The sequence below is a fragment of the Vulpes vulpes genome, chromosome 3 (assembly GCF_048418805.1).
Source record: "Vulpes vulpes isolate BD-2025 chromosome 3, VulVul3, whole genome shotgun sequence".
NCBI classification, from domain to species: Eukaryota; Metazoa; Chordata; class Mammalia; order Carnivora; family Canidae; genus Vulpes; species Vulpes vulpes.
Genome location: NC_132782.1, coordinates 117,174,599 through 117,196,153, shown reverse-complemented (window position 1 = coordinate 117,196,153; position 21,555 = coordinate 117,174,599). Strand labels below are relative to the sequence as shown.

Here is a 21,555-nt window from a genome sequence, read left to right as displayed (position 1 = left end):
GTATGATGAACGTGTAGCCACATCGAAGGCCACTCATGTGTGTTTGCACTTGGCCCCCACCACCTCCCCGTGGCCAGACTTACCTGGAATTCACCTTGACCCCAAGGGCTACTTCCTGAGCCTGGACCCAGCCCTGGAGCACTGAGGACTGGCTGGGGGTGGATGGGTGGGCAGCACGTGCAACAGGGACTGAGCTCTGCTGGCCTCAGGCGACACATCCTCCCAGCTCCCCAGCCTAGCACAGATGGACAGACCTCAGACTTCTGCGATGGCTGATCGATCAGGGCAAGCCTGTGGGTGTTTTTGTCTGTTAAATTTTAAAAATTAATTTATTTTTAAAGATTTTATTTATTTATTTGAGAGGCAGAGAGCATGCAGGAGCATGAGCCGGGGTGGGGCAGAGGGAGAGGGACAAGCCGACTCCCCACAGAGCAGAGACCCCAACTCGCAGCTGGATCCCAGGACCTGTGATAAGAACCTGAGCTGAAGGCAGATGCTTAACTGACTGAGCCACCCAGGCGCCCCTAGGGGAAGCCTCTGTGTCCTCCTCTTTCCCCACTCCACACTTGATCATGGTGCTTTGAAATCCTTATCAAACACCGGGTTCACACTTTGCTGTCCTAACACAGTGTTAAGTCATTTCAGGCTTATTTTTCTGTAGTGCATTTTTCTGTGCTTTAAATGAGTTTTAAGGTCATTCGTTGGGCAGCCCGGGTGGCTCAGCGGTTTAGCGCCGCCTTCAGGCCAGGGCCTGATCCTGGACCTCGAGATGGAGTCCCATGTCCGGCTCCCTGCATGGAGCCTGCTTCTCCCTCTGCCTGTGTCTCTGCCTCTCTCTCTCTCTCTCTCTCTCATGAGTAAATAAATAAAATCTTAAAAAAGAAGTCATTTGTTGTTTTAAATTTTTATTTATTTATTTTTTAAAGATTTTATTTATGTATTTGACAGAGAGAGCACACAAGCAGGGGAAGCACAGGCAGAGGCAGAGGGAGAAGCAAGCTACCGGTGACCAAGGATCCCGATGCAGGGCTCGATCCCGGGACCCTGGGATCATGACCTGAGCCAAAGGCAGATGCTTAACCAACTGAGCCACCCAGGTGCCCCCCCATTTGTTTTTTAAGGCTCCCTTCTTCTGGGTGGTGCAGTTGGTTAAGCGTCCAGTCTTGGTTTGGGCTCAGGTCATGATCTCAGGGTCCTGGGATGGAGCCTCGGGGCCAGCTCTTCGTCAGTGTGGATTCTGCACTTCCCTCCCTCTTCACCTCCTGCGTGTGCTCGCTCTTGCTCTCACTCTCTCTCAAATAAATACATAAAATCTTAAAAAAAAAAAAGGTCCCTGCTTCTGTGTTCACATACCCACCAGATCTTGCAATATCCTTTATCCAAAGGGAAACGAGCACAGGCCAAGCTCTGGCCTACTCACCTAGTTCTGAAATAGTCTTCTGCCTCCAAAGAAGAAAGGTGGCAGGGAGGACACCGTGGTTGTGGACGTCGTGCCATATGTCAGAGGTCACGGAAGAGCCTCACAGGCCATCTGAGCCACCCTGACATACAGGGGAGCACACGTGGGCCCCAGCTAGGGTCGGGCTGGAATGCCACAGCCGAGGAGCACAGGGACGGCCTGACTGCCGTCCTGTGGGGCGCCCTCCACCCTCCTGCTCACCCCCCATCCTCCCCCCCCGCCCCCCGCCCTCTGTGGCCGTCAGGGCTCCCGTGCCCCTTCAGCCCCGTGCTGTGTGTGAGCACCACACTCCCTGTCGCTGTCCTGGACATGAACGACATCTCTGGAGCTGCACCCCACAGCCCCGCCCTTGGGTTCTGGGTTCCGATTCGCAGCCTGGGTCCTAACGGTAATGGCTCCGTTGCCAGCTGAGCCAAGGGCCCTCAGGCACGTGCCCGAAGGGCCGGGGACTCCGCAGGCCAAGGAGCAAACACGGAGACCACGTCGTCCCGGCGGCAGTTCCCACGCAGGGACCGCGTGTTCCGGAGACCCGTCCCGGGGGGGGGGGGGCCGTTGGGGCGGGTCTGAGTCCTGGGCCCCCCGCCCCGGGCCGCTCTGCACCCGGACAGAGGACGCTCGCCCCGCTCCGCACCTGGGCGGAGAGCGCAGCGCAGGTGGGATCCGGGCAGCCCGGGGCGGAGCCAAGTGCAGGGCGGGGGCGGGGGCGCATCCCCGGGCCCCGCGGGTCCCGAGGGTTCCGTCAGGTCCTAGACCTAGAAACAGAGCCCTGGTTTGCGCGGGGAGCCGCGGGGAGCTGCCGGGAGCCGGAGCAGAGACGCCCGCAGCCACCCGCCTTCAGAGGCGGCCCGGCCCCGGCGGCTGGGGGACCTAGAGGCCGAGTGGCTTGGGGCCGCGCCTCGGCCGGGTCGCCGCGCCTCCGCGGGGGGGGGCTCGCACGGGGCGGGGCCGAGAGGAGGGGCCGGGGCCGAGAGGAGGGGGCGGAGCCGAGAGGAGGGGCCGGGGACCGAGCCGGAGACCGAGCCGGGGACCGAGCCGGGGACCGAGCCGGGGACCGAGCCGGGGGCGGGGGCGGGGGTTGGCCCGCCGCAGGTCAGCTCAATAAATTGCGAGCTCGGCTGTGCCCAGTCCCTCCACTCAGCGCAAAAATCCGGCACCATGGTCATGATCTTCGGTTACTGGGACATTCGCGGGGTGAGCGCTGGGGCTGCCGGGTTGGGTGGATGGAGGCTCCTGGAGAGAAATCTTGCGTCCTAGGGACCGTGTGTACCAGAGTCCGCTTCAGGGCTTCTGCAGCTCAGTCCTTCCTCGTAGTCTGTCCTCATGGGGCGTGTTCTTGACTCCGCGCGCGCATGCGTGTGTGTGAGCGGGCGGGGGGGGGGGGGTGCGGCGGGGGCCGGTGGGCGCGCACGCGGCCGGGGTCCCGGGGCCGCCGAGGCTCCCTGCGCGGGGCGAGCACCAAGCCAGAGCCCCGTCCTGCAGCTGGCGCACGCCGTCCGCCTGCTCCTGGAGTACACGGACTCGCACTACGAGGAGAAGACGTACACGATGGGGGACGGTAACGCAGCCCCGTGCCCTCTGGCTTTGGCCCACCTGCTGCTGATTTGTGACCCTGCAGCCATTGCCTTAGCCACATGCGGCTCGACTCCGTCACCCACCACCACCTGGAGCAGGGCCTGCCCTACCCTAACGCCTTTTAGGGTCCCCAGGCGGGACGGGAGAGGGAGTTGCTGGACGTTGGCGTCAGGAACTGGGATGGGTTCCCCTTAGGGCTGCTCTAAACGTTTTGTAAGCTGACTCAAGCAAGTCCCAGAGCCCTGTAAGCCTACACTGTCCCCTGACCTGGAACGTGAGACTCGGTGGTCCAGATTCTACATGCAACTGGAACAGGGGTTTGCCACTGATCTTTGGGGGGTGGGGGGTGTTCCCGGCCCTACCTCCGCCCCAGGCCCAGTGAGGGTGGGCTCTGGGGAGGTTTGTTTCACTCCATCTTCTCCACCACAGCTCCCGACTATGACAGAAGCCAGTGGCTGAATGAAAAATTCAAGCTGGGTCTGGACTTCCCCAATGTAGGTGCAGGGGGTGGGGGCGATGTGGGGGCAAGTGGGAGGGTGTCTACTCCACCTGCTTTCCCAGCTCAGAGGTTTCAGGATTTGCTGCCTTTTGCTCAGCCTCTCAGCTTTCTAGTTCTTGTCACCGCCTGTCCCCCATGCTCTGCGTTCTAGTTCATTCAGTCATTTTACAGTGTACTGATTGAGTGGCTACACGAACCAGACTCTGGAAGTGCCCTTGTTCAAGGCGGGGGTGGGGGGGTTGCAGGGGAGCCCCTGGCCTACCCACCTGCCCCTGTTGCCCTGCAGCTGCCCTACTTAATTGATGGGGCTCACAAGATCACCCAGAGCAACGCCATCCTTCGCTACATTGCTCGCAAACACAACCTCTGTGAGTGGGGCTGGGTGGGGATGCAGGGGAACAGGTGCCATGCCCCTGGGGATGCCTGGGTGGGATGTGGAGGGTGAGTCTCTTGTTATGTGGGCCTCAGGTGGGGAGACGGAAGAGGAGAAGATTCGTGTGGACATTTTGGAGAACCAAGCTATGGATACTTCTAATGAGATGGCCAGGGTCTGCTACAGCCCTGACTTTGTGAGTCTCCTCCCTGTGGCTGCAATGGACAGAGTCCGACAGGACACTGAAGTCTTTTTTTTTTTTTAATTAATTTTTATTGGTGTTCAATTTATCAACATACAGAAAAACACCCAGTGCTCATCCCGTCAAGTGTCCACCTCAGTGCCCGTCGCCCATTCCCCTCCAACACCCGCCCTCCTCCCATTCCACCACCCCTAGTTCGTTTCCCAGAGTTAGGAGTCTTTATGTTCTGTCTCCCTTCCTGATATTTCCCAACATTTCTTTTCCCTTCCTTTATATTCCCTTTCACTATTATTTATATTCCCCAAATGAATGAGAAAATACACTGTTAGGACACTGAAGTCTTGTGTCCCCTCCACTTTGCATCTATTTGCCATTTGAACACTGCGGAGCTGCTGATCCCCCAGGCCAATCCCTGTACTCTCACCAGAATGACAATGCATGGAATGAAAACTTTGACTCAAAAAAAAAAAAAAAAAAGAAAAAGAAAACTTTGACTCAGTTCCTTTTAATCGTAAGAGTCCATCCCCAAGTTGGGGGTCACTGGGACATAGAGTTCCTGGATGAGGTGTTTACCTTGTTGGCTCAGCACTGTCTTCCTGACACCCCTAGACCTGAGCACATTTGCCCAGCAGGCGAATGTCAGCACAGGGGCAGGCCCAGGGCTTTGTACTCCCTCTCCTTCGTCTCAGTCTCTCAAATTCTACATCTTTCCAGAAACTACTCGAGTGTCCACTCCTAGCTATCACCTGCCAAGTAGAAGGCGATAGACCGTGTCTCCCTAGGCCATTTCAGTTTCGTGCTTCTTTGCCTCTGCCCGCCATCTGAGTGCAGAGCACTGCTGGGTTCTCACAGACACCTGGGTGTGACTTCTGGGAGGGCGTTTGGAGAGGAGCGGTGGCAGATTCAGGGACAGTGAGGTGGTGCTCTCTGCCTTCCACAGCCTCTCACAGGTGGGCGGTGGGCCCCAGGAGGACTCTGCTGAGCACAGCTTCGCTAAATCATAGCCTGGACAGTGACTCGGCTCTGGTGGGGGGGACACAGCTGCTCACCCCCGGCAGCTGGGGTCATGCACGGCCCAGGGGAGACCTGCCTGTCTGCCCAGGGGGCCTGTGTCTGAGGTGGTGACGGCTGTTCTGTGTCTCAGGAGAAACTGAAGCCTGAGTACGTGAAGGCAATCCCTGACAAGATGAAGCTCTACTCACAGTTTCTGGGGAAGAGGCCTTGGTTTGCAGGGGAGAAGGTAAGGGGAAGGCTATGGGCGATGGGAGGCCGTCATTTTGCCCAGGTTCAGAGTTAGGTGCTCATTCCTTCTTTGCCTTTCTTTAGCTCACCTATGTGGATTTCCTGGTTTACGACATCCTTGACCTGCACCGCATATTTGAGCCCACTTCCCTGGACACGTTCCCGAACCTGAAGGAGTTCATGGCTCGCTTTGAGGTGATTCTCGACCCTCTTTACTAGTTATGGGTCTCTTGTCTTCTCTCTTTTCTCTAAGGCTTTCTTAGCTTTACAGCTAAAATAAAGAAGAAGTAGGATTTATAGAGGATTTGTTTATGCCAGGACCCATGCTCATATCTTACATATAGTGTGTGAAATTCAGTCTTTACAACATTTCTACGCGGCAGAGGAATTATTGCCTGCATACTACAGATTAGAGCAATGAGGCAGAAAGGCTAAGTCATTTGCAGAGTGTGTCAGGGGCAGTGAGGCTGTCCTGGGCTCCCAGGCAGCGGCTGGTTGGGGTGGGCAGCAGTGAGTGGCTTTCCCTTTCCTGGGCCAGTTGGTACACCTTGGGTCTATTTATACTGGGCTCCGCGGCTCAGGATGGTGTGAATGAAGCCGATGTTCAGGGGTGTGTATGGAGCTGGCATTAGTAGAGCAGAGCCATGGTGGAGATGATACTACGTAGGAAGGACACAGATGGCATTTACTCTGCATCTCCAGGCAGCTTTGCAGCCACCCGATCCCTGTCGGGGGCCACCCTGAGATCCCCAGGAATGTAGTTGGTCCCGGGTATGCGGGCCTAGGTGGGTGCCCCGTGGAAGGAGACCACCTTGCGTCTTCTGTGGTGGGCACCTTCCTTCCCTCCGTGACCCCCTTCCCTTCTTCTTTTCCATTAGCGAAGCTTCCGTGTCAGAGGCGGGCAGTCCGTTTATTTTAAGTCCTGTTGGCCGATCCAATCTTCCCCTGGGGTGTGAGGCACCGTGCTAGGCACAGTGGGGATGCAAGGGTGAGCCGGGCCTGGGGCCACCATCCTGGGGCTCAGAGCACTTGGAGGGCTAGAGGAGCACCCCGCCGTGTGGTGTGTGTGCTGCCAACTGGGTGCTGGAGGAGCACAGCCTGGACCTCACCCGATGTCACTGGCTGGAGGGCTTCGGGTGTGCTTTGTGAGCCATGGGCGGCTTTGAGGCATTTGTCCAGCAGGACTTTCAGCCTGCAGTCTGAGTCTCTTCCCCATTCCTCATCCAGAGATCTGCTTTCTCAGCTGGTCCTTATCAGCCCTGGCTTGGGCTTGGGTGACTGGCCTTGGGGACTGTGCCAGAGCTCCGGGGACTGGCTGGCAGGAGGGACAGAGGACATCCGTGGGCTGCAGTGTGTGGCCTGCTGGGTACAGGCAGTCCCAGGATCTTGAATCCTTTAGAACCCACTGGGCCCTCCGTGTGCTGGGAAGGAGGGCCTCAGACAGCCGTGAGTGTCTTGTGCCCACTGGCTGCAGCAGCGCTGGGGAGGAGGTAGTGGTGCCCATGACATTGGCCTCAGCTACCAGGCCAAGCAGTTGGATCTTCTTCTTTCTGAGGCATAAATAGAGTCTGGCCTGGGCTGGCTTTCATGCTCCCCAGCCTCTCCTCTTTGCTCCAGATTTTGCTGAGTCACTGGGTGAGGTCTGGGCTCTCCTGCAAGCTGTGTGGGCACATTCTGAGCGCCCCTGTTCTGCTGGGGTTCCGTGTGTGTCAAACCCTGAGATGCCAGGAGCCTCCCTCTGCACTTGGGGATGTTTGTATGACAGGGAGGGATAGGGCCTCCTGAGAAGGTGGAGGAGGGAGAGGAGGAGGGGGGAGGCAGAAAGAGCTCAGCTCTGGAAAGAGAGCCAGCTGCCCTCCAGCCCTTCCCACCTGCTAGCCTTGGGAGCCTGAGGAGGTCGCTGCAGCCCCTGTGCCTGTTTGCCTTCTGCTGTAGGGAGATAGTAGGACCTGTCTTGTAGGGTGGTTGATGGGGGTCCTTTACCTGTACCGTCATCTCTGGTGGATTGAAAGCACCCAGTGCAGGGACAGTCTCCATATCTTAGCTGCCCTGCGAGTTACAGGAAAGTGGAAGGGCTAAGGTTAACTTGCCAGGGCAGGGGACTGCAGGAAGACCACCTTCTGTCTCCCACTGGACCTCACAGGGCAGGGTCTTGGGCTTGCTGTGCCTCCGTGGGGCTGCATGAATCCCAGGGAGGCAGCAAACCCTGATGTTGGACTTTGTCTTTTCACCCTCAGGGCCTGAAGAAGATCTCTGCCTACATGAAGTCCAGCCGCTTCCTCCCACACCCCGTGTACACAAAGATTGCCACGTGGGGCAACAAGTAGGGCGGATGTGAGGCGAGATCAAGGAAGGAACCGGTGCAGGGCTTGATGTGCCTGGGCTGGAAGGGGGAACAGCTGAACCTCCCTGTGCCCCCAGAACCAACTGTGTTCTTTCTTTCTCCTTCATTACTTTCTGGTAACTTCCACTCAGGCCTTATTTCACCCCTTTACCTTCCCTAATGCAAGTTCATCCGGGGCCACTGAAGCCCTACAGCACCCCACTTTTCTTCAGAGAAGTTTCCTCCTGACATTATCCTTCCCACATTCTAGGCAGCCAGCCATTTTGCCCCTCCCTGGTTGCACTAGTAGCCCAGGGCTGTAGAGCTCAGTGGTGAGTTCCCTCAGCGCTGCCCTCAGGACAGTGCAGGCCCAGTGGGCCCTTCCCAGTCCTGCCTGAACCACAGTAAAGCCTTAATCCCATTTGCCGTGTCCTGTCTGTTTTTTTTTTTTTTTTTTTCCTTCCTGGGCGCCTGGACTCTCCACTGACCCTGCTGCCTGCGAGGTCTGACTGGTAACGCTGGGCGTGAGGGGATCCTGCGTTAGTCAAGTGTTTTGAGACTTCTTGTTCTTCCTGACAGTCTTAGAGCCAGAAGCCTTACTGGGCTCTCTGTAGAGGAGAGGCTTCTTTCTGGGCCTTTTCTTCCTTTTATTCATCCTGTTACTAAGGGTTCTGGCTTTTAGGGCTGTGTGGTTGGTGAGCAGGGTCCAGGGGTGGCAGTGAACCCAGTGCAGAGAACCAGGAATCTTCTTCCCTTCTGCACTGCCTGACTTTATCCCTTCTTTTTTTTTTTTTTTTTTTTTTAAGATTTTATTTTTTTAGATTTTATTTATTTATTAATGAGAGAGAGAGAGAGAGAGAGGCGGGGACAAAGGCAGAGGGAGAAGCAGGCTCCATGCAGGGAGCCCGATATGGGACTCAATCCCGGGTCTCCAGGATCCCGCCCTGGGCTGAAGGCGGCTCTAAACCGCTGAGCCACCCGGGCTGCCCTAAGATTTTATTTATTCATGAGTGAGACAGAGAGAGAGAGAGAGAGAGAGAGAGAGAGAGAGGCAGAGACACAGGCAGGAAAGAAGCAGGCTCCTTGCAGGGGATCCTGATGAGGGACTTGATTCCAGGACCCCGTGATCCCAGGATCACAACTTGAGCCAAAGGCAGAACCCCAACCACTGAGCCACCCAGGTGTCCTGACTTTATCAGTTCTGTGATATCTTTTCTCACATGTTCACGACATCCTCTCCAGGCTGGCTTCACGGCTGTCATTCATGACCTTGTTTCTCTGTTTACACCCTCATTTTCCTGGGTAATCAGGAGATACATTTTTGTAGTCCTCATGTATCTGAAAATGTCTATCTTAGTATACACAGAACTAATACTTTGGGTATGGGATTCTTTGGACTTTTGAGGGAATTACAGCTTCTAGAACTGTGCATTGCTAATGAGAAGGGGTGCTGCCCTCTGACTGGAAGGCAGTGTCCGATTGAATCCCTTCATAAATGGCCTTTTCCTTTTATTTAAATGTAAGAAGCAAGTGATACATTTTACCTGGAGGATGGTGGACACCAGCTCGTACCGCGTGGTTGCCAGCACCTGCATCCCCTCGTGCTCGGCCTTCTGCGCGACACCCAGCTCTCAGAGGTGGCCAATAAATTCGCCAGGGCAACAGGCTAGTGCCAGCACCTCTTCCCTCTTGGACATCTATAGCTTCCGGTTCAACAGGGCTACTAAAGCCCTGAAGTGGAAGTTATGGGCAAACGGACCAGTGACTAAGAAGCCTAAGAAGACTTCATCCAGTGACAGCAGTGAGGACAGCAGTGAGGAGGAGAAAGCCCAGGGGCCTCCAGCTAAAAAACTGGTGTACCTGCCACGTGGGCCAGTCTGCCTCGGCATCCTGGAGATGCTGCAGCCAAAGCACCAGAGCTGCGGCAGTGAAGAATCCAGTGATAAGGGGCGGCTGGGCGGCTGCCTTGGGCTCAGGGCATGATCCCAGGGTCCTGGGACCGAGTCCTGCATCGGGGTCCCGGCGGGGAGCCTGTTTCTCCCTCTGCCTATGTCGTTGCCTCTCTCATTGTGTTTCTCATGAATAAATAAATAAAATCTCAAAAAAAAAAAAAAAAAAAAAGCCAGTGATGAGAAGAAGGACAAGAAGAAAAAGCCTGTTCAGAAGGGAGTAAAGCCATAACCCAAGGCAATTAAAGCTCCTCCGAAGAAGGCCAAGAGCCCTGATTCTGATGGAGACTCAAGCTCAGAAGATGAGTCACCAAAGAACCAGAAGCCAAAGATAACACCTGTGGCAGGTAACGCTCAGGCTAAAGCCTCAGCCACGCCAGGTACACCAGCCCATGTGGCACCTAAACTAGCCAATGACAAAGCAGTGGCAGTGATGACTCGGAGCAGCAGCCAGACCTAAGAAGGCTGTGCCTAAAAAGCAAGCTGCAGCCAAGCCCCAGTGAAAACAGCGGCCACCACTGCCCAAAAGAGTTCCAGTGGTGAGGACTCCGCCAATGGGGAGGAGGACAAGGAAGAGCAGGAAAACACCCACGAAGAAAAAAGCCAGGTCCCTAAAGCTCAGTCCCCCCTGCCTTCTGCTGCCCCATCCAAGAAGCCCCTGGAAACCCAGGCTCCCAAGAAAGCTGCAGAGAAGAAACAGCCTATGGAGAGCGGTGAGGACAGCAGCGAGGAGTCTGATTCGAGTTCAGAGGAAGAAAAGAAGCCCTCAGCTAAGGCAGCCACCTCCAGAGCAACCATCAGACCGGCTCCAGCAAAGAAGGCAGCAGAGAGCTCTTCGGACAGCTCCGGCCCTGACAGTTCTGAGGACGGAGCTCCTGCCAAGCCAACAGGTGCCACCAGGAATCTGCCAAGGCGGCCAGCTGCTGCTCCAGGCGCCTGCAGCTGCAGCAGCCACGGCTCCCAGGCACCTGCGCGTGTGGCCAGGAGCCTCCGACCAGGAGGCCGTAGCAGCTTGGGCGAGGGCAATAACTGTCCTCATGCAGAGGAGAGGACAGAGCAGACTGTGGTCACCCCCTGGGTCTGAGGCAGGGCCAAAGCAGCTGGCTCTTCGCCTGCCGAGCAGGCCCCCGGGGGGCGGGGCCGGCAGCTGGTTCTGGCGGCTCTCGGTGGGGGACGGAGAGCACCTGTCCGAGTCCTGGTGAAAGAGACGCCGCGGAGGCAGCCGTGTGGAGCCTTGTCTGGGCAGCCGCAGAGGGACGCGAGGGCCGAGAGCAGGTTGGGTCTTCCTCCGAGGACTCCAGTGAGGAAGAGGAAAGCAGAAGCCACAAGCCCTCAAGGCCGCTGCAGCCTACGCAGGATGGACTAACAGGCGGGGGTGGGGGGGGTGGGGGGGTGGGGGGACGATGGGGGGGGGGAGAAGGCAGCTGTAGTGGTTTCTAAGCCGGGTCCAGGAAGAAGCGGAGCAGAACGAGGTTGCCAAGGAGGCCGAGACTCCTCAAGCCGAGAAGATAAAGCCCCAGACCCCCAACACATTTCTGTAACGGAAGGAGGGAGAGAAGAGGGCATCACCCCATTCTGAGGGATCAGGGAGGAGGGGATTGAGGCGGATGCTCCAGCGCCAGACCGTTCCTTTGATGCCAAGTGGGATGCAGCTGGAGGCGGGGGGGGGGGGGGGGGGGGGGGGGGGGGGCGCAGCGTGCCCATCAGGTTCTGAGGTTCACCAAAGGCAAATCGTTCCGGCACAAGAAAACCAAGAAGAAGCCGGGCAGCCCCTGGGGAGGCTCCCTCTCCCTCCAGGTCGATTCCGTTAAGGTTGGCAGCAAGTGACCTGGGCCATCTGCGGGGAAGCGAGGACAGGATCTGAGACCACCCCTTCCCCCGCCCCCCGGGGAAACCCTCCGCTTTCTTCGGGGAGGGCTGGCCGGGTCAGCCCTTTAGAACAGGTCTGAAGACTTTGCCCTGAACGTCCTCTCGGTCCCTTTCTGGTGTTCGTAGTTTTGTACAGATTTGTTTTTGAGTGTTGAGAAGCCAGGACAACATAAGGCGAGTGTTCTTTTTTAAAGAAAAGGAAAAATTTTAGTTTGTCATCCCCTTCTCCCTGTCCTGTGGAAGTCTTCATGCTGGGAAATTTGTATATTTTATATTAAATCATTTCCTGGTGGTATTTGTTATTTTTGCAGGTGGGTTTCCACAGATAAAATCTTCACTCTTGCCCAAGACATAGTAAAGGTCACATGTATGAGTTTTTATAATTGGAGAATTGTGCCTGTTGTGCACGTGTCCACACTTCGTCTGTCCTACCCCCCACAGCTTTGGGAATGGTTAATGTATATGTTTGCTAGGCGTGCACGGCAGAGTTCATCCTCATTCAGGGGGTTTAGGACTGATGTTTTCAGCAAGCGTGGACTTAACTACTTTTTGGGATAAAATTCACTTTTGTTGCAGGCGAAATTCCGGTGTAATGTGAATGCTGTGGGGTTAGTCTGAATATTCTTTTTCTGTAATTTTAACATTGTCTAATGTTTGCAATACATGTTTAGTTTTTTACATTTGAAAGCGTAAACTCTTCTATTGTTCAAGGAATTTTTTAGACGGCCCTTAATAGTACTAAATTGAGGATGGCATTTTCTTGTTTTTTACACTTTAGAGAACAAAACATTAATCTGAGCAGTACATATGATTTGGTATTTCTGTTTCGGTAACAGTGGTGACACAAACTGAGTTTCATGAACTCCGTGGTTGGAAATCACTGATCAAGAAAGCGAAAAAATAAAAACTCTAATTAAAAACCTCAATTCTCGGTAGGAATCAGATTGTGCTAGTCTGGCGAATTTATAGGTAGCCTGTGTATATACTAATGGAAATGGGAAGAAACTTTATAAAGCATAAAACTTGAGTAAGGTGGGGTTGGGAGAGCATCCCAACAAGATTGTTGTGTCTTGTAGTTGGAAACATGGGAGCAACTGATGTGGTCCTTTCAGAACCTGTCAGTAACAGTGGAGGTAACAGTAAAAACCAGTGAGCAGCAATATGACTCCAAGGCCAAGCTGGCTGATCCTAAACTGTAGGAGATGACAGTGCTTGGCCAGAGCAAGATGGGGAGGGAAGAGACAACAGCAAAACTCTGGAAACTGGTCTGTTCCTGGAGAATGTGCCCTAGCTTCATGGATGAGGGAGGCATAGATTTTAAGATTAGCCTCTCCTTGTTTGGATTTCATACTTGCCAAGTAACTTGATAATAACTTGGTTTTCCATGTCACTGCCTTTGGGAATAATATGCACTGTTCATGCTGACACAGGTACATCATTCTGCATGGTAAATGTTATCCATCTTACTACAAAACAATAAACTGGCTGGTTTATAATGTGAAAAAAAATTGTAAGACTTTAGGTTCTTCTTGTCATTCTGAGGTCTCTATCCGGGGTCCATGTGGGGATCGTGGGGCTTATTATCACCTCACACCCTTCCATGAGTGTTCTAAGCATAGGCCTCTACCCTGACTCACCAGTCATCATTCCTCCATCTGCACTGTATCCTTTGGAAGTCACTTTATTATTAATTTTTAAGGACTTATTCATGCATGAGAGAGAGAGAGAGAGCGTGCAAAAGCACATGTGTAGGTGGGAGGGGCACAGGGAGAGGGAGAGAGAAACCCATGCACACTGCACGCTGAGCCCCAACACAGGGCTCGATCTCATGACTCCGAGACTGTCACCCAAGCCAAAACCAAGAGTTGAACTCTTCTAAGTAACTGAGCCACCCAGGCGCCCCAACATCCTCTGGAAGTAACTTTAAGTCATAGTGTAGAGTGAGTGGGCTGCTTAAGAGAAAGCTTCTAGTAGCTCAGGAGTTCCACAAACATGCCATCATAGATAGTTCTTTTTGTGGGTCTGCTATTCAGGCAGGGCTCATCTGGGAGAAAATAACTGCAAATCAACAGAGGACTCATATAAAAACAATATATCCAAAACTACAATCTAATGAAAAGGGGTGAGTCTAGAACAGGCATTTCCCAAAAAGAATATCCAAAGCCAATAAGCATATGAAAAGGTGCTCAGCATCATTATATTTTGGAGAGGTTACATACATAGTTAGATCCTATAACATATCCATGTAGACTACAATTGAAAGGACCAATGATTGAATTTATGGAGTAACTAGAATGGTCATTTCACTGCTACAGGGACCCGTTTGGAATGCCCTCAACGCCTTCTAGAAACATACTTTTATCTACCCTGTGCTACAATTCCATTCTTTGTTATATACCAACAGTGGTGAGTGTTTAGATCTTCCAGAAGACCTATCCAGTAATGTTCACAACAGCCTTGTTTGAAATAGCCAATAACTAGAACAATCTAAATGTCTATCAGTGGGAGAATGGGTAAATTGAAGTTTCTTAGTACAATTCCATTACTCACAAAATGGAATACTATCCTGCCGTGAATATACTATGGTGAAGGTAATTGTACTACTGCTATGTGGAAACACATGGATGATCTTACAGACCAGGGTTGACCTAAAGGATGCAGACACAAAAAGGGATATACTATATCATTCCCTTTAGATGAAAGTCAACAGGCTCAATGAATCCAAGGTGATAGAGGTCGGCCAAATGGGGCTATGTGTTTGTTGCTCGTTGAAGGGACCTTGTGAAGTATGGGAAAGGTCCTTTATCCTGATCTGGTTGGTGATTCCATGAGTATACATATGTAAAAGCCCACAGAGTTAGACACTTAACAGTTGTCACTTTATTGCATGTGACAACGTGTATTATTTTGTATATTACATTACTTGTGTGTTTAAGATTTTAAGTAATCTCTCCACCCAATATGAGGTTCAGATTTACAACCCTGAGATTGAGAGTTGCATGCTCTACCAACTGAGCAAGCCAGGTGTCCCAAATTATGTGTTATTCTTCATCATCTGACTTTCCCCATAGGCTGTAAATAATTTTGCCTCTGGTGCAACTGTGCAATTATGTAATGGGTGTTTCAAGTGTTTGTACCACACCTGGAACAGAACCTGGAACCTAGTGGGTGCCCAATGGTTAGTTATTAAGCTAATTCTAGGCTAATCTTAGGTCACTGCAAATATTCTTTTGGTTTTTCTTCATGCTTGCTGCTTTGGGTAGGTGAGATGGGTGAGCACACATATTCTTAGGTTCTGCCCTTTTTTCTCTTCACATTTCACGTCAAAATTTGTACATATTAGCAATCCACATCCACATGTCCTTCTAAGTATTTAATGGCTATGAGGCATTCCTTCCTGCAGATAAAGTCAGTTTGATACTACCGGGGTATTCTGATTTTTGCCTTACTTACAACACTCCGATCATGTTTAAGGTAATGCTTTCCTCTGGTTTTGGTTACTTAATTCGGGTAGATCCCCAAGCAGACACTTGAAGGCAAAGAGCAAGAATGGTATTATGCATTCGTCGTAAATTATTTTATTGCTCTACAGAGACTAATTTATTTTGTGGTGCCACCAGAAGGCAACTGGATCTCTTTCTCCAATGCCGTAGATACCTGGTGCTCCACAATCTTATCCTATGCTAGCTTTACGTGTTCCCGATAATCCTTTGAGGTTTTCCACCCTTTACCTTCTGCTAATCATTTAGTGGCTGTGCATGTTTCCGCTTGATGAACCACTGCCTGTGAATCTCCCTGTGGAGAACTCTGTGTAACCTTTCTCCATGGATGATTTGATTCCTGGATCACAGTGACGAGATGAGGGAGCAGCAGTCAAAACCTTTTCTTTTTTTTTTTTTTTATGGGCCCAGTGGACTTAATGGTGGTTTTATAATAGGCTTATCAGATATAATAAGCTTATCATATAACAAGTTCATCTTAATTATCAATGAGTATGTTTGCAAACCCATTGAACATAAAAAGCTAAAGCACAGCCGTGTGTTAGATTGGACAGGCCGAGAGGCCTTCTAACCCAACCTAAGGAGAGTTGGAGTGAAGATGTCATCCTTTCTCATTGGTAAATCTCCTTGACCATTTTCACTGTTATGGCTTTGAAGGGCCCATAACCTGTCTGCCTGCGCACTTGCCAATCTGATGTGCCTGAGTGTCCCTGGGAGGCCTTGCATGATAAGGGGATATAGGATAAACTGGGGGAACTCAGCTGTTTGTATGAGGAATTGTTTGTATGTCCATGTCTGTGGCAGGCATGGGTGCTTAGATATGGAACATTTGGCCACCCCATTAGGGTGTTGAAAACATGATCCCAGTGTAGAAATTGTGAGCTGGCAGTTACTGTAGTTACTTGTAGGAACTGTGCGTACCCCCTTCTCGGTCATGGTAGGTGCATTTAAAAAATCAATTCAGTTCTGCTTCGGTTGCCATGTCCCCAGAGCTCCTGAAGAGTTCGTATCCTGGCACAGGACTCAGTGCTGCCTGACCCCAAACAATGTGCAGAGAGCTATGAGGTGCTTGTTGTCTGACAGCCATAGTTACACCACTGCATACCCTGTACCCCGGCTGCTGGGCCCAGGCCCTTGCCTTCCCTGGCCACCTGTCATCCTCCTGTCCCTGATCTGCAGCCTGGGGCCTGCAGTGCCAGCTCCCAGGGAAGGACTGTTTGCATGTCCTCCCTGCAGACAGCCCTCTCTGCCAGCTGGTCACTGAGGGCAGGGGGTGCTCTGGTTTCCTTTCTGTTGCTAGCATTGCCCAGGCAGTGTTTGTCCAGTTGCAGCTTTCAACCCACAATCATAAAGCTAGAGGTTTTTTTTTGTTTTGGTTTTTTAAAGATTTCTTTATTTTAGAGAGAGAGAGCGGGAGCAGGGGGAGGCGCAGAGGGAGAGAATCCTCAAGTGGGCTCCGTGCTGAGCAAGGAGCTGAAGCAGGGCATCATCCCAGGCCTCTGAGATCATGACCAAAGTGGAAATCAAGAGTCAGACATTTAACTCACTGAGCCATCCAGGCATCCCAAGCTAGAGTTTCTTCGCCTCAACAGTACTGACACGTTGGAGTGCAGAATTCTTCGTTGATTGTGGTGTCCTGTGTGTAGCACGGTGTTTAGCAGCATCCCTAACCTCTAACCCGCCAGAGGCTCATCCTGGTCATGACAATTGACCGTGTTTACACACACTGCAAAATGTCCCCTGAGGGGCAAAATCGTCCCCAGTTGAAGACAGCTCATGGAGAGGATGGAGAGTGGCATCTAAAGAGAATAGAATTTTAATACATCAGATTCCTAGTGAGGTAAGTCTTCCTTGATGAAACTTATTTCAATTAAGAGTATGTATGTGTCTGTATGTTCTGGATCATGCAGTAAATGTGTTGCTTTTAAGTCTGGATACATCGGACTTTTAGTAAATGGGCAAGAATAGTGAAAGAGCTCCTGTAGACCCTAGGAGTTAACCTTTCCACGGTGCTTTTCTCCTCCCTCTCCTCCTACCTCCATCCCTTCTCCTTTGCCCAGTCAGCTGTGCCAGAGCACAAAGGCATTTGTTAAGGAAACTCCATACTCTGTCCTCTAAGCTGTCATCACTGGCGTTAGAATTTAGGGGCAAAGTGACCATGATTCATAGTCCTCCTCACCTGTGTCCCTTCCAGGCTAGGGTGTTCACGTCATACCAGAGTGTAGCTTAGGACACATTCCAGTATGCATGTCCTTTGTGAAAGTTTGAAAAGTCCTCTAGAAAATTCCTAAGGACTGGGCAGCCCAGGTGGCTCAGTGGTTTAGCGCCTGCCTTCAGCCCAGGGCGTGATCCTGGAGTCCCGGGATCGAGTCCCACTTTGGGCTTCCTGCATGGAGCCTGCTTCTCTCTCTGCCTCTCTCTCTCTGTCTCTCATGAATAAGTAATAAATAAAATTAAAAAAAATTCCTGAGGACCAACTGTCCTCTGTGTTATTAGTTTTTTTCATTAGGCTCTTCACTGGATTCAGAACTTTTCTCTTTTACCACATATGATGTATTTGTGTTTGTTCCACGTGGTAGTAACATTAAAGAACCATTAGCTGAGAAGAATGTTTCCCCGGTTTTGCAAATCATTTGAGTGGCTTTTTATTAGTTTGTAACTCCCTTTTTGTTTCTATTGTGTGGCTAATGCTCTACTAATTTAGCTGATGTTTTCAGAAAATTAGCTAATGGTTTCATGACCATACTGATTTCTACTTTGATATTTTTCTTTGAAGTATTGTTTCCTTATATTCTATATTTTTCACCTTGAATGCTGCTCCTTTTCTAAATTTGGGAGACCCCAGTGGTCTTTCCTTATATACAATGAACTAAGCCTGTAGAAAATTTTCTTTCTCAATCCTATTGAGGCAGCATCTTGAAAATTTGTCTGTTTGTTGTAATATTTTCAGACTAAAAATTGTTCTTGTTCTGGGTTGCCTAAGTTTACCCAGAAAATATTTAAAGACTTTAAGAAATTATCATGACAGGGCATCTGGGAGGCTCAGTTGGTTTTGCGTTGGACTCTTGATTTCTGCTCAGGCCCTGACCTGGGGGTCCTGTTTCAGGCCCCTTGTCAGGCTCCCTGCTCAGCAGGGAGTCCGCTTGTCTTCCTCTCCCTCTGCCCCTCTCCCTGCACTTTCTCACTCTCAAATGGATAAATAAGCCTTTAAAAAAATTACCACGATGTAGAATATTTTAATAGCACTGTTGGCATTTATTTCTAATGAGTAGTTTTGAATTCTGAGCCTATTTTATACAAGATTTTTGCTAATTTCCCTTGAGAGGTCAGAGTGTCAGCAGTGAGGCTGAGAAATCATACCGGACACGGGACTTCTGAACTGAATTTGTTCTTTAATATATTAGAACTTATAAACATTTTACTTGATTGTATTTTTAAAAAGATTTACTTATGTATTTGAGGGAGAGAGAGTGAGAGACAGAACAGGGGGGTGGGGGAAGAGGGAGAGGGAGAAGCAGATCCCCACCAGCAGGGAGCCCCATGCAGATTCCTAGATTCTCCCTCCCGGAGCTCTAGGATCCCATTGTCGCCTGCCTCGGTGTCCTTTCCTGCCACACACTGCCACCCCCCGCCCCCCCCCCGCCAGGAATCCCTCCCTGGATTCCTCTCTGCCTCTCACTGCCTCTTGGTGTTAACAGGGGAAATGTGTCCCCCAGTTGAAAACCTCTCTCCCTGGCAGTGCCCTGGGACTCCCAGCATTCACAGCCAGGATCATCTTATTCACAGTGCCCACCTGGTGACAGCATCTCAGTGACTCTTGGTCACTACAGGAGCGACCTCAGGGATGAGTGCCAGTGGACCAACATCTGTCCCACTCTTACATGTTCTTACTTTGCTTATCCTTAGCTTCAAAAATAGAACTTTAAATCTATTTAAAGTGGATAAGTGGAATCTTGTGATGTTGCCGTTCCAGGCTGAGGATGTGTAAGAGTCAAAGGGACAACTCCTTAATGTATGATGAACGTGTAGCCACATCGAGGGCCACTCATGTGTGTTTGCACTTGGCCCCCACCACCTCCCCGTGGCCAGACTTACCTGGAATTCACCTTGACCCCAAGGGCTACTTCCTGAGCCTGGACCCAGCCCTGGAGCACTGAGGACTGGCTGGGGGTGGATGGGTGGGCAGCACGTGCAACAGGGACTGAGCTCTGCTGGCCTCAGGCGACACACCCTCCCAGCTCCCCAGCCTAGCACAGATGGACAGACCTCTGACTTCTGCGATAGCTGATCGATCAGGGGAAGCCTGTGGGTGTTTTTGTCTGTTAAATTTTAAAAATTAATTTATTTTTAAAGATTTTATTTATTTATTTGAGAGGGAGAGAGCATGCAGGAGCATGAGCCGGGGTGGGGCAGAGGGAGAGGGACAAGCCGACTCCCCACAGAGCAGAGACCCCAACTCGCAGCTGGATCCCAGGACCTGTGATAAGGCCCTGAGCTGAAGGCAGATGCTTAACTGACTGAGCCACCCAGGCGCCCCTAGGGGAAGCCTCTGTGTCCTCCTCTTTCCCCACTCCACACTTGATCATGGTGCTTTGAAATCCTTATCAAACACCGGGTTCACACTTTGCTGTCCTAACACAGTGTTAAGTCATTTCAGGCTTATTTTTCTGTAGTGCATTTTTCTGTGCTTTAAATGAGTTTTAAAGTCATTCATTGGGCAGCCCGGGTGGCTCAGCGGTTTAGCGCCGCCTTCAGGCCAGGGCCTGATCCTGGACCTCGAGATGGAGTCCCATGTCCGGCTCCCTGCATGGAGCCTGCTTCTCCCTCTGCCTGTGTCTCTGCCTCTCTCTCTCTCTCTCTCTCTCATGAGTAAATAAATAAAATCTTAAAAAAGAAGTCATTTGTTGTTTTAAATTTTTATTTATTTATTTTTTAAAGATTTTATTTATGTATTTGACAGAGAGAGCACACAAGCAGGGGGAGCACAGGCAGAGGCAGAGGGAGAAGCAAGCTACCGGTGACCAAGGACCCCGAGGCAGGGCTCGATCCCGGGACCCTGGGATCATGACCTGAGCCAAAGGCAGATGCTTAACCAACTGAGCCACCCAGGTGCCCCCCATTTGTTTTTTAAGGCTCCCTTCTTCTGGGTGGTGCAGTTGGTTAAGCGTCCAGTCTTGGTTTGGGCTCAGGTCATGATCTCAGGGTCCTGGGATGGAGCCTCGGGGCCAGCTCTTCGTCAGTGTGGATTCTGCACTTCCCTCCCTCTTCACCTCCTGCGTGTGCTCGCTCTTGCTCTCACTCTCTCTCAAATAAATACATAAAATCTTAAAAAAAAAAAAGGTCCCTGCTTCTGTGTTCACATACCCACCAGATCTTGCAATATCCTTTATCCAAAGGGAAACGAGCACAGGCCAAGCTCTGGCCTACTCACCTAGTTCTGAAATAGTCTTCTGCCTCCAAAGAAGAAAGGTGGCAGGGAGGACACCGTGGTTGTGGACGTCGTGCCATATGTCAGAGGTCACGGAAGAGCCTCACAGGCCATCTGAGCCACCCTGACATACAGGGGAGCACACGTGGGCCCCAGCTAGGGTCGGGCTGGAATGCCACAGCCAAGGAGCGCAGGGACGGCCTGACTACCGTCCTGTGGGGCGCCCTCCACCCTCCTGCTCACCCCCCATCCTCCCCCCGCCCCCCCCGCCCCCCCCCCGCCCTCTGTGGCCGTCAGGGCTCCCGTGCCCCTTCAGCCTCGTGCTGTGTGTGAGCACCACACTCCCTGTCGCTGTCCTGGACATGAACGACATCTCTGGGGCTGCACCCCACAGCCCCGCCCTTTGCTGGGACGGCTGGGTTCTGGGTTCCGATTCGCAGCCTGGGTCCTAACGGTAATGGCTCCGTTGCCAGCTGAGCCAAGGGCCCTCAGGCACGTGCCCGAAGGGCCGGCGCCTCCGCAGGCCAAGGAGCAAACACGGAGACCACGTCGTCCCGGCGGCAGTTCCCACGCAGGGACCGCGTGTTCCGGAGACCCGTCCCGGGGGGGGGCCGTTGGGGCGGGTCTGAGTCCTGGGCCCCCCGCCCCGGGCCGCTCTGCACCCGGACGGAGGACGCTCGCCCCGCTCCGCACCTGGGCGGAGAGCGCAGCGCAGGTGGGATCCGGGCAGCCCGGGGCGGAGCCAAGTGCAGGGCGGGGGCGGGGGCGGGGGCGCTTCCCGGGGCCCCGCGGGTCCCGAGGGTTCCGTCAGGTCCTAGACCTAGAAACAGAGCCCTGGTTTGCGCGGGGAGCCGCGGGGAGCTGCCGGGAGCCGGAGCAGAGACGCCCGCAGCCACCCGCCTTCAGAGGCGGCCCGGCCCCGGCGGCTGGGGGACCTAGAGGCCGAGTGGCTTGGGGCCGCGTCTCGGCCGGGTCGCCGCGCCTCCGCGGGGGGGGGCTCGCACGGGGCGGGGCCGAGAGGAGGGGCCGGGGCCGAGAGGAGGGGGCGGAGCCGAGAGGAGGGGCCGGGCCGGAGCCGAAGGGGCGGAGCCGAGAGGAGGGGCCGGGGACCGAGCCGGGGGCGGGGGCGGGGGCGGGAC

General features: G+C 52.7%; 1 protein-coding gene and 1 pseudogene across 1 annotated transcript; both read left to right on the top strand.

Moving 5' to 3' along the window:
• Nucleotides 1–2,476: 2,476 nt before the first annotated feature.
• On the top strand, nucleotides 2,477–8,091 carry LOC112918367 (glutathione S-transferase Mu 4). Its single transcript, XM_072754389.1, has 8 exons — nucleotides 2,477–2,650; nucleotides 2,939–3,014; nucleotides 3,461–3,525; nucleotides 3,817–3,898; nucleotides 3,999–4,099; nucleotides 5,250–5,345; nucleotides 5,432–5,542; nucleotides 7,585–8,091. The coding sequence occupies exons 1-8, from the start codon at nucleotides 2,615–2,617 to the stop codon at nucleotides 7,672–7,674; spliced, it is 657 nt and encodes a 218-aa protein (XP_072610490.1). The 5' UTR covers nucleotides 2,477–2,614; the 3' UTR covers nucleotides 7,675–8,091.
• A 1,685-nt stretch (nucleotides 8,092–9,776) lies between these two features.
• On the top strand, nucleotides 9,777–10,838 carry LOC112918273 (uncharacterized; annotated as a pseudogene).
• The last annotated feature ends 10,717 nt before the right edge of the window (nucleotides 10,839–21,555 follow it).

Excerpts from the sequence above, each read along its gene's own strand:
- LOC112918367 (XM_072754389.1), top strand. The coding sequence starts at position 2,615 with ATGGTCATGATCTTCGGTTACTGGGACATTCGCGGG. Across the intron at positions 3,015-3,460 it reads GACGTACACGATGGGGGACG|CTCCCGACTATGACAGAAGC; the intron begins GTAACGCAGCCC and ends TCTCCACCACAG. Across the intron at positions 4,100-5,249 it reads TCTGCTACAGCCCTGACTTT|GAGAAACTGAAGCCTGAGTA; the intron begins GTGAGTCTCCTC and ends TCTGTGTCTCAG.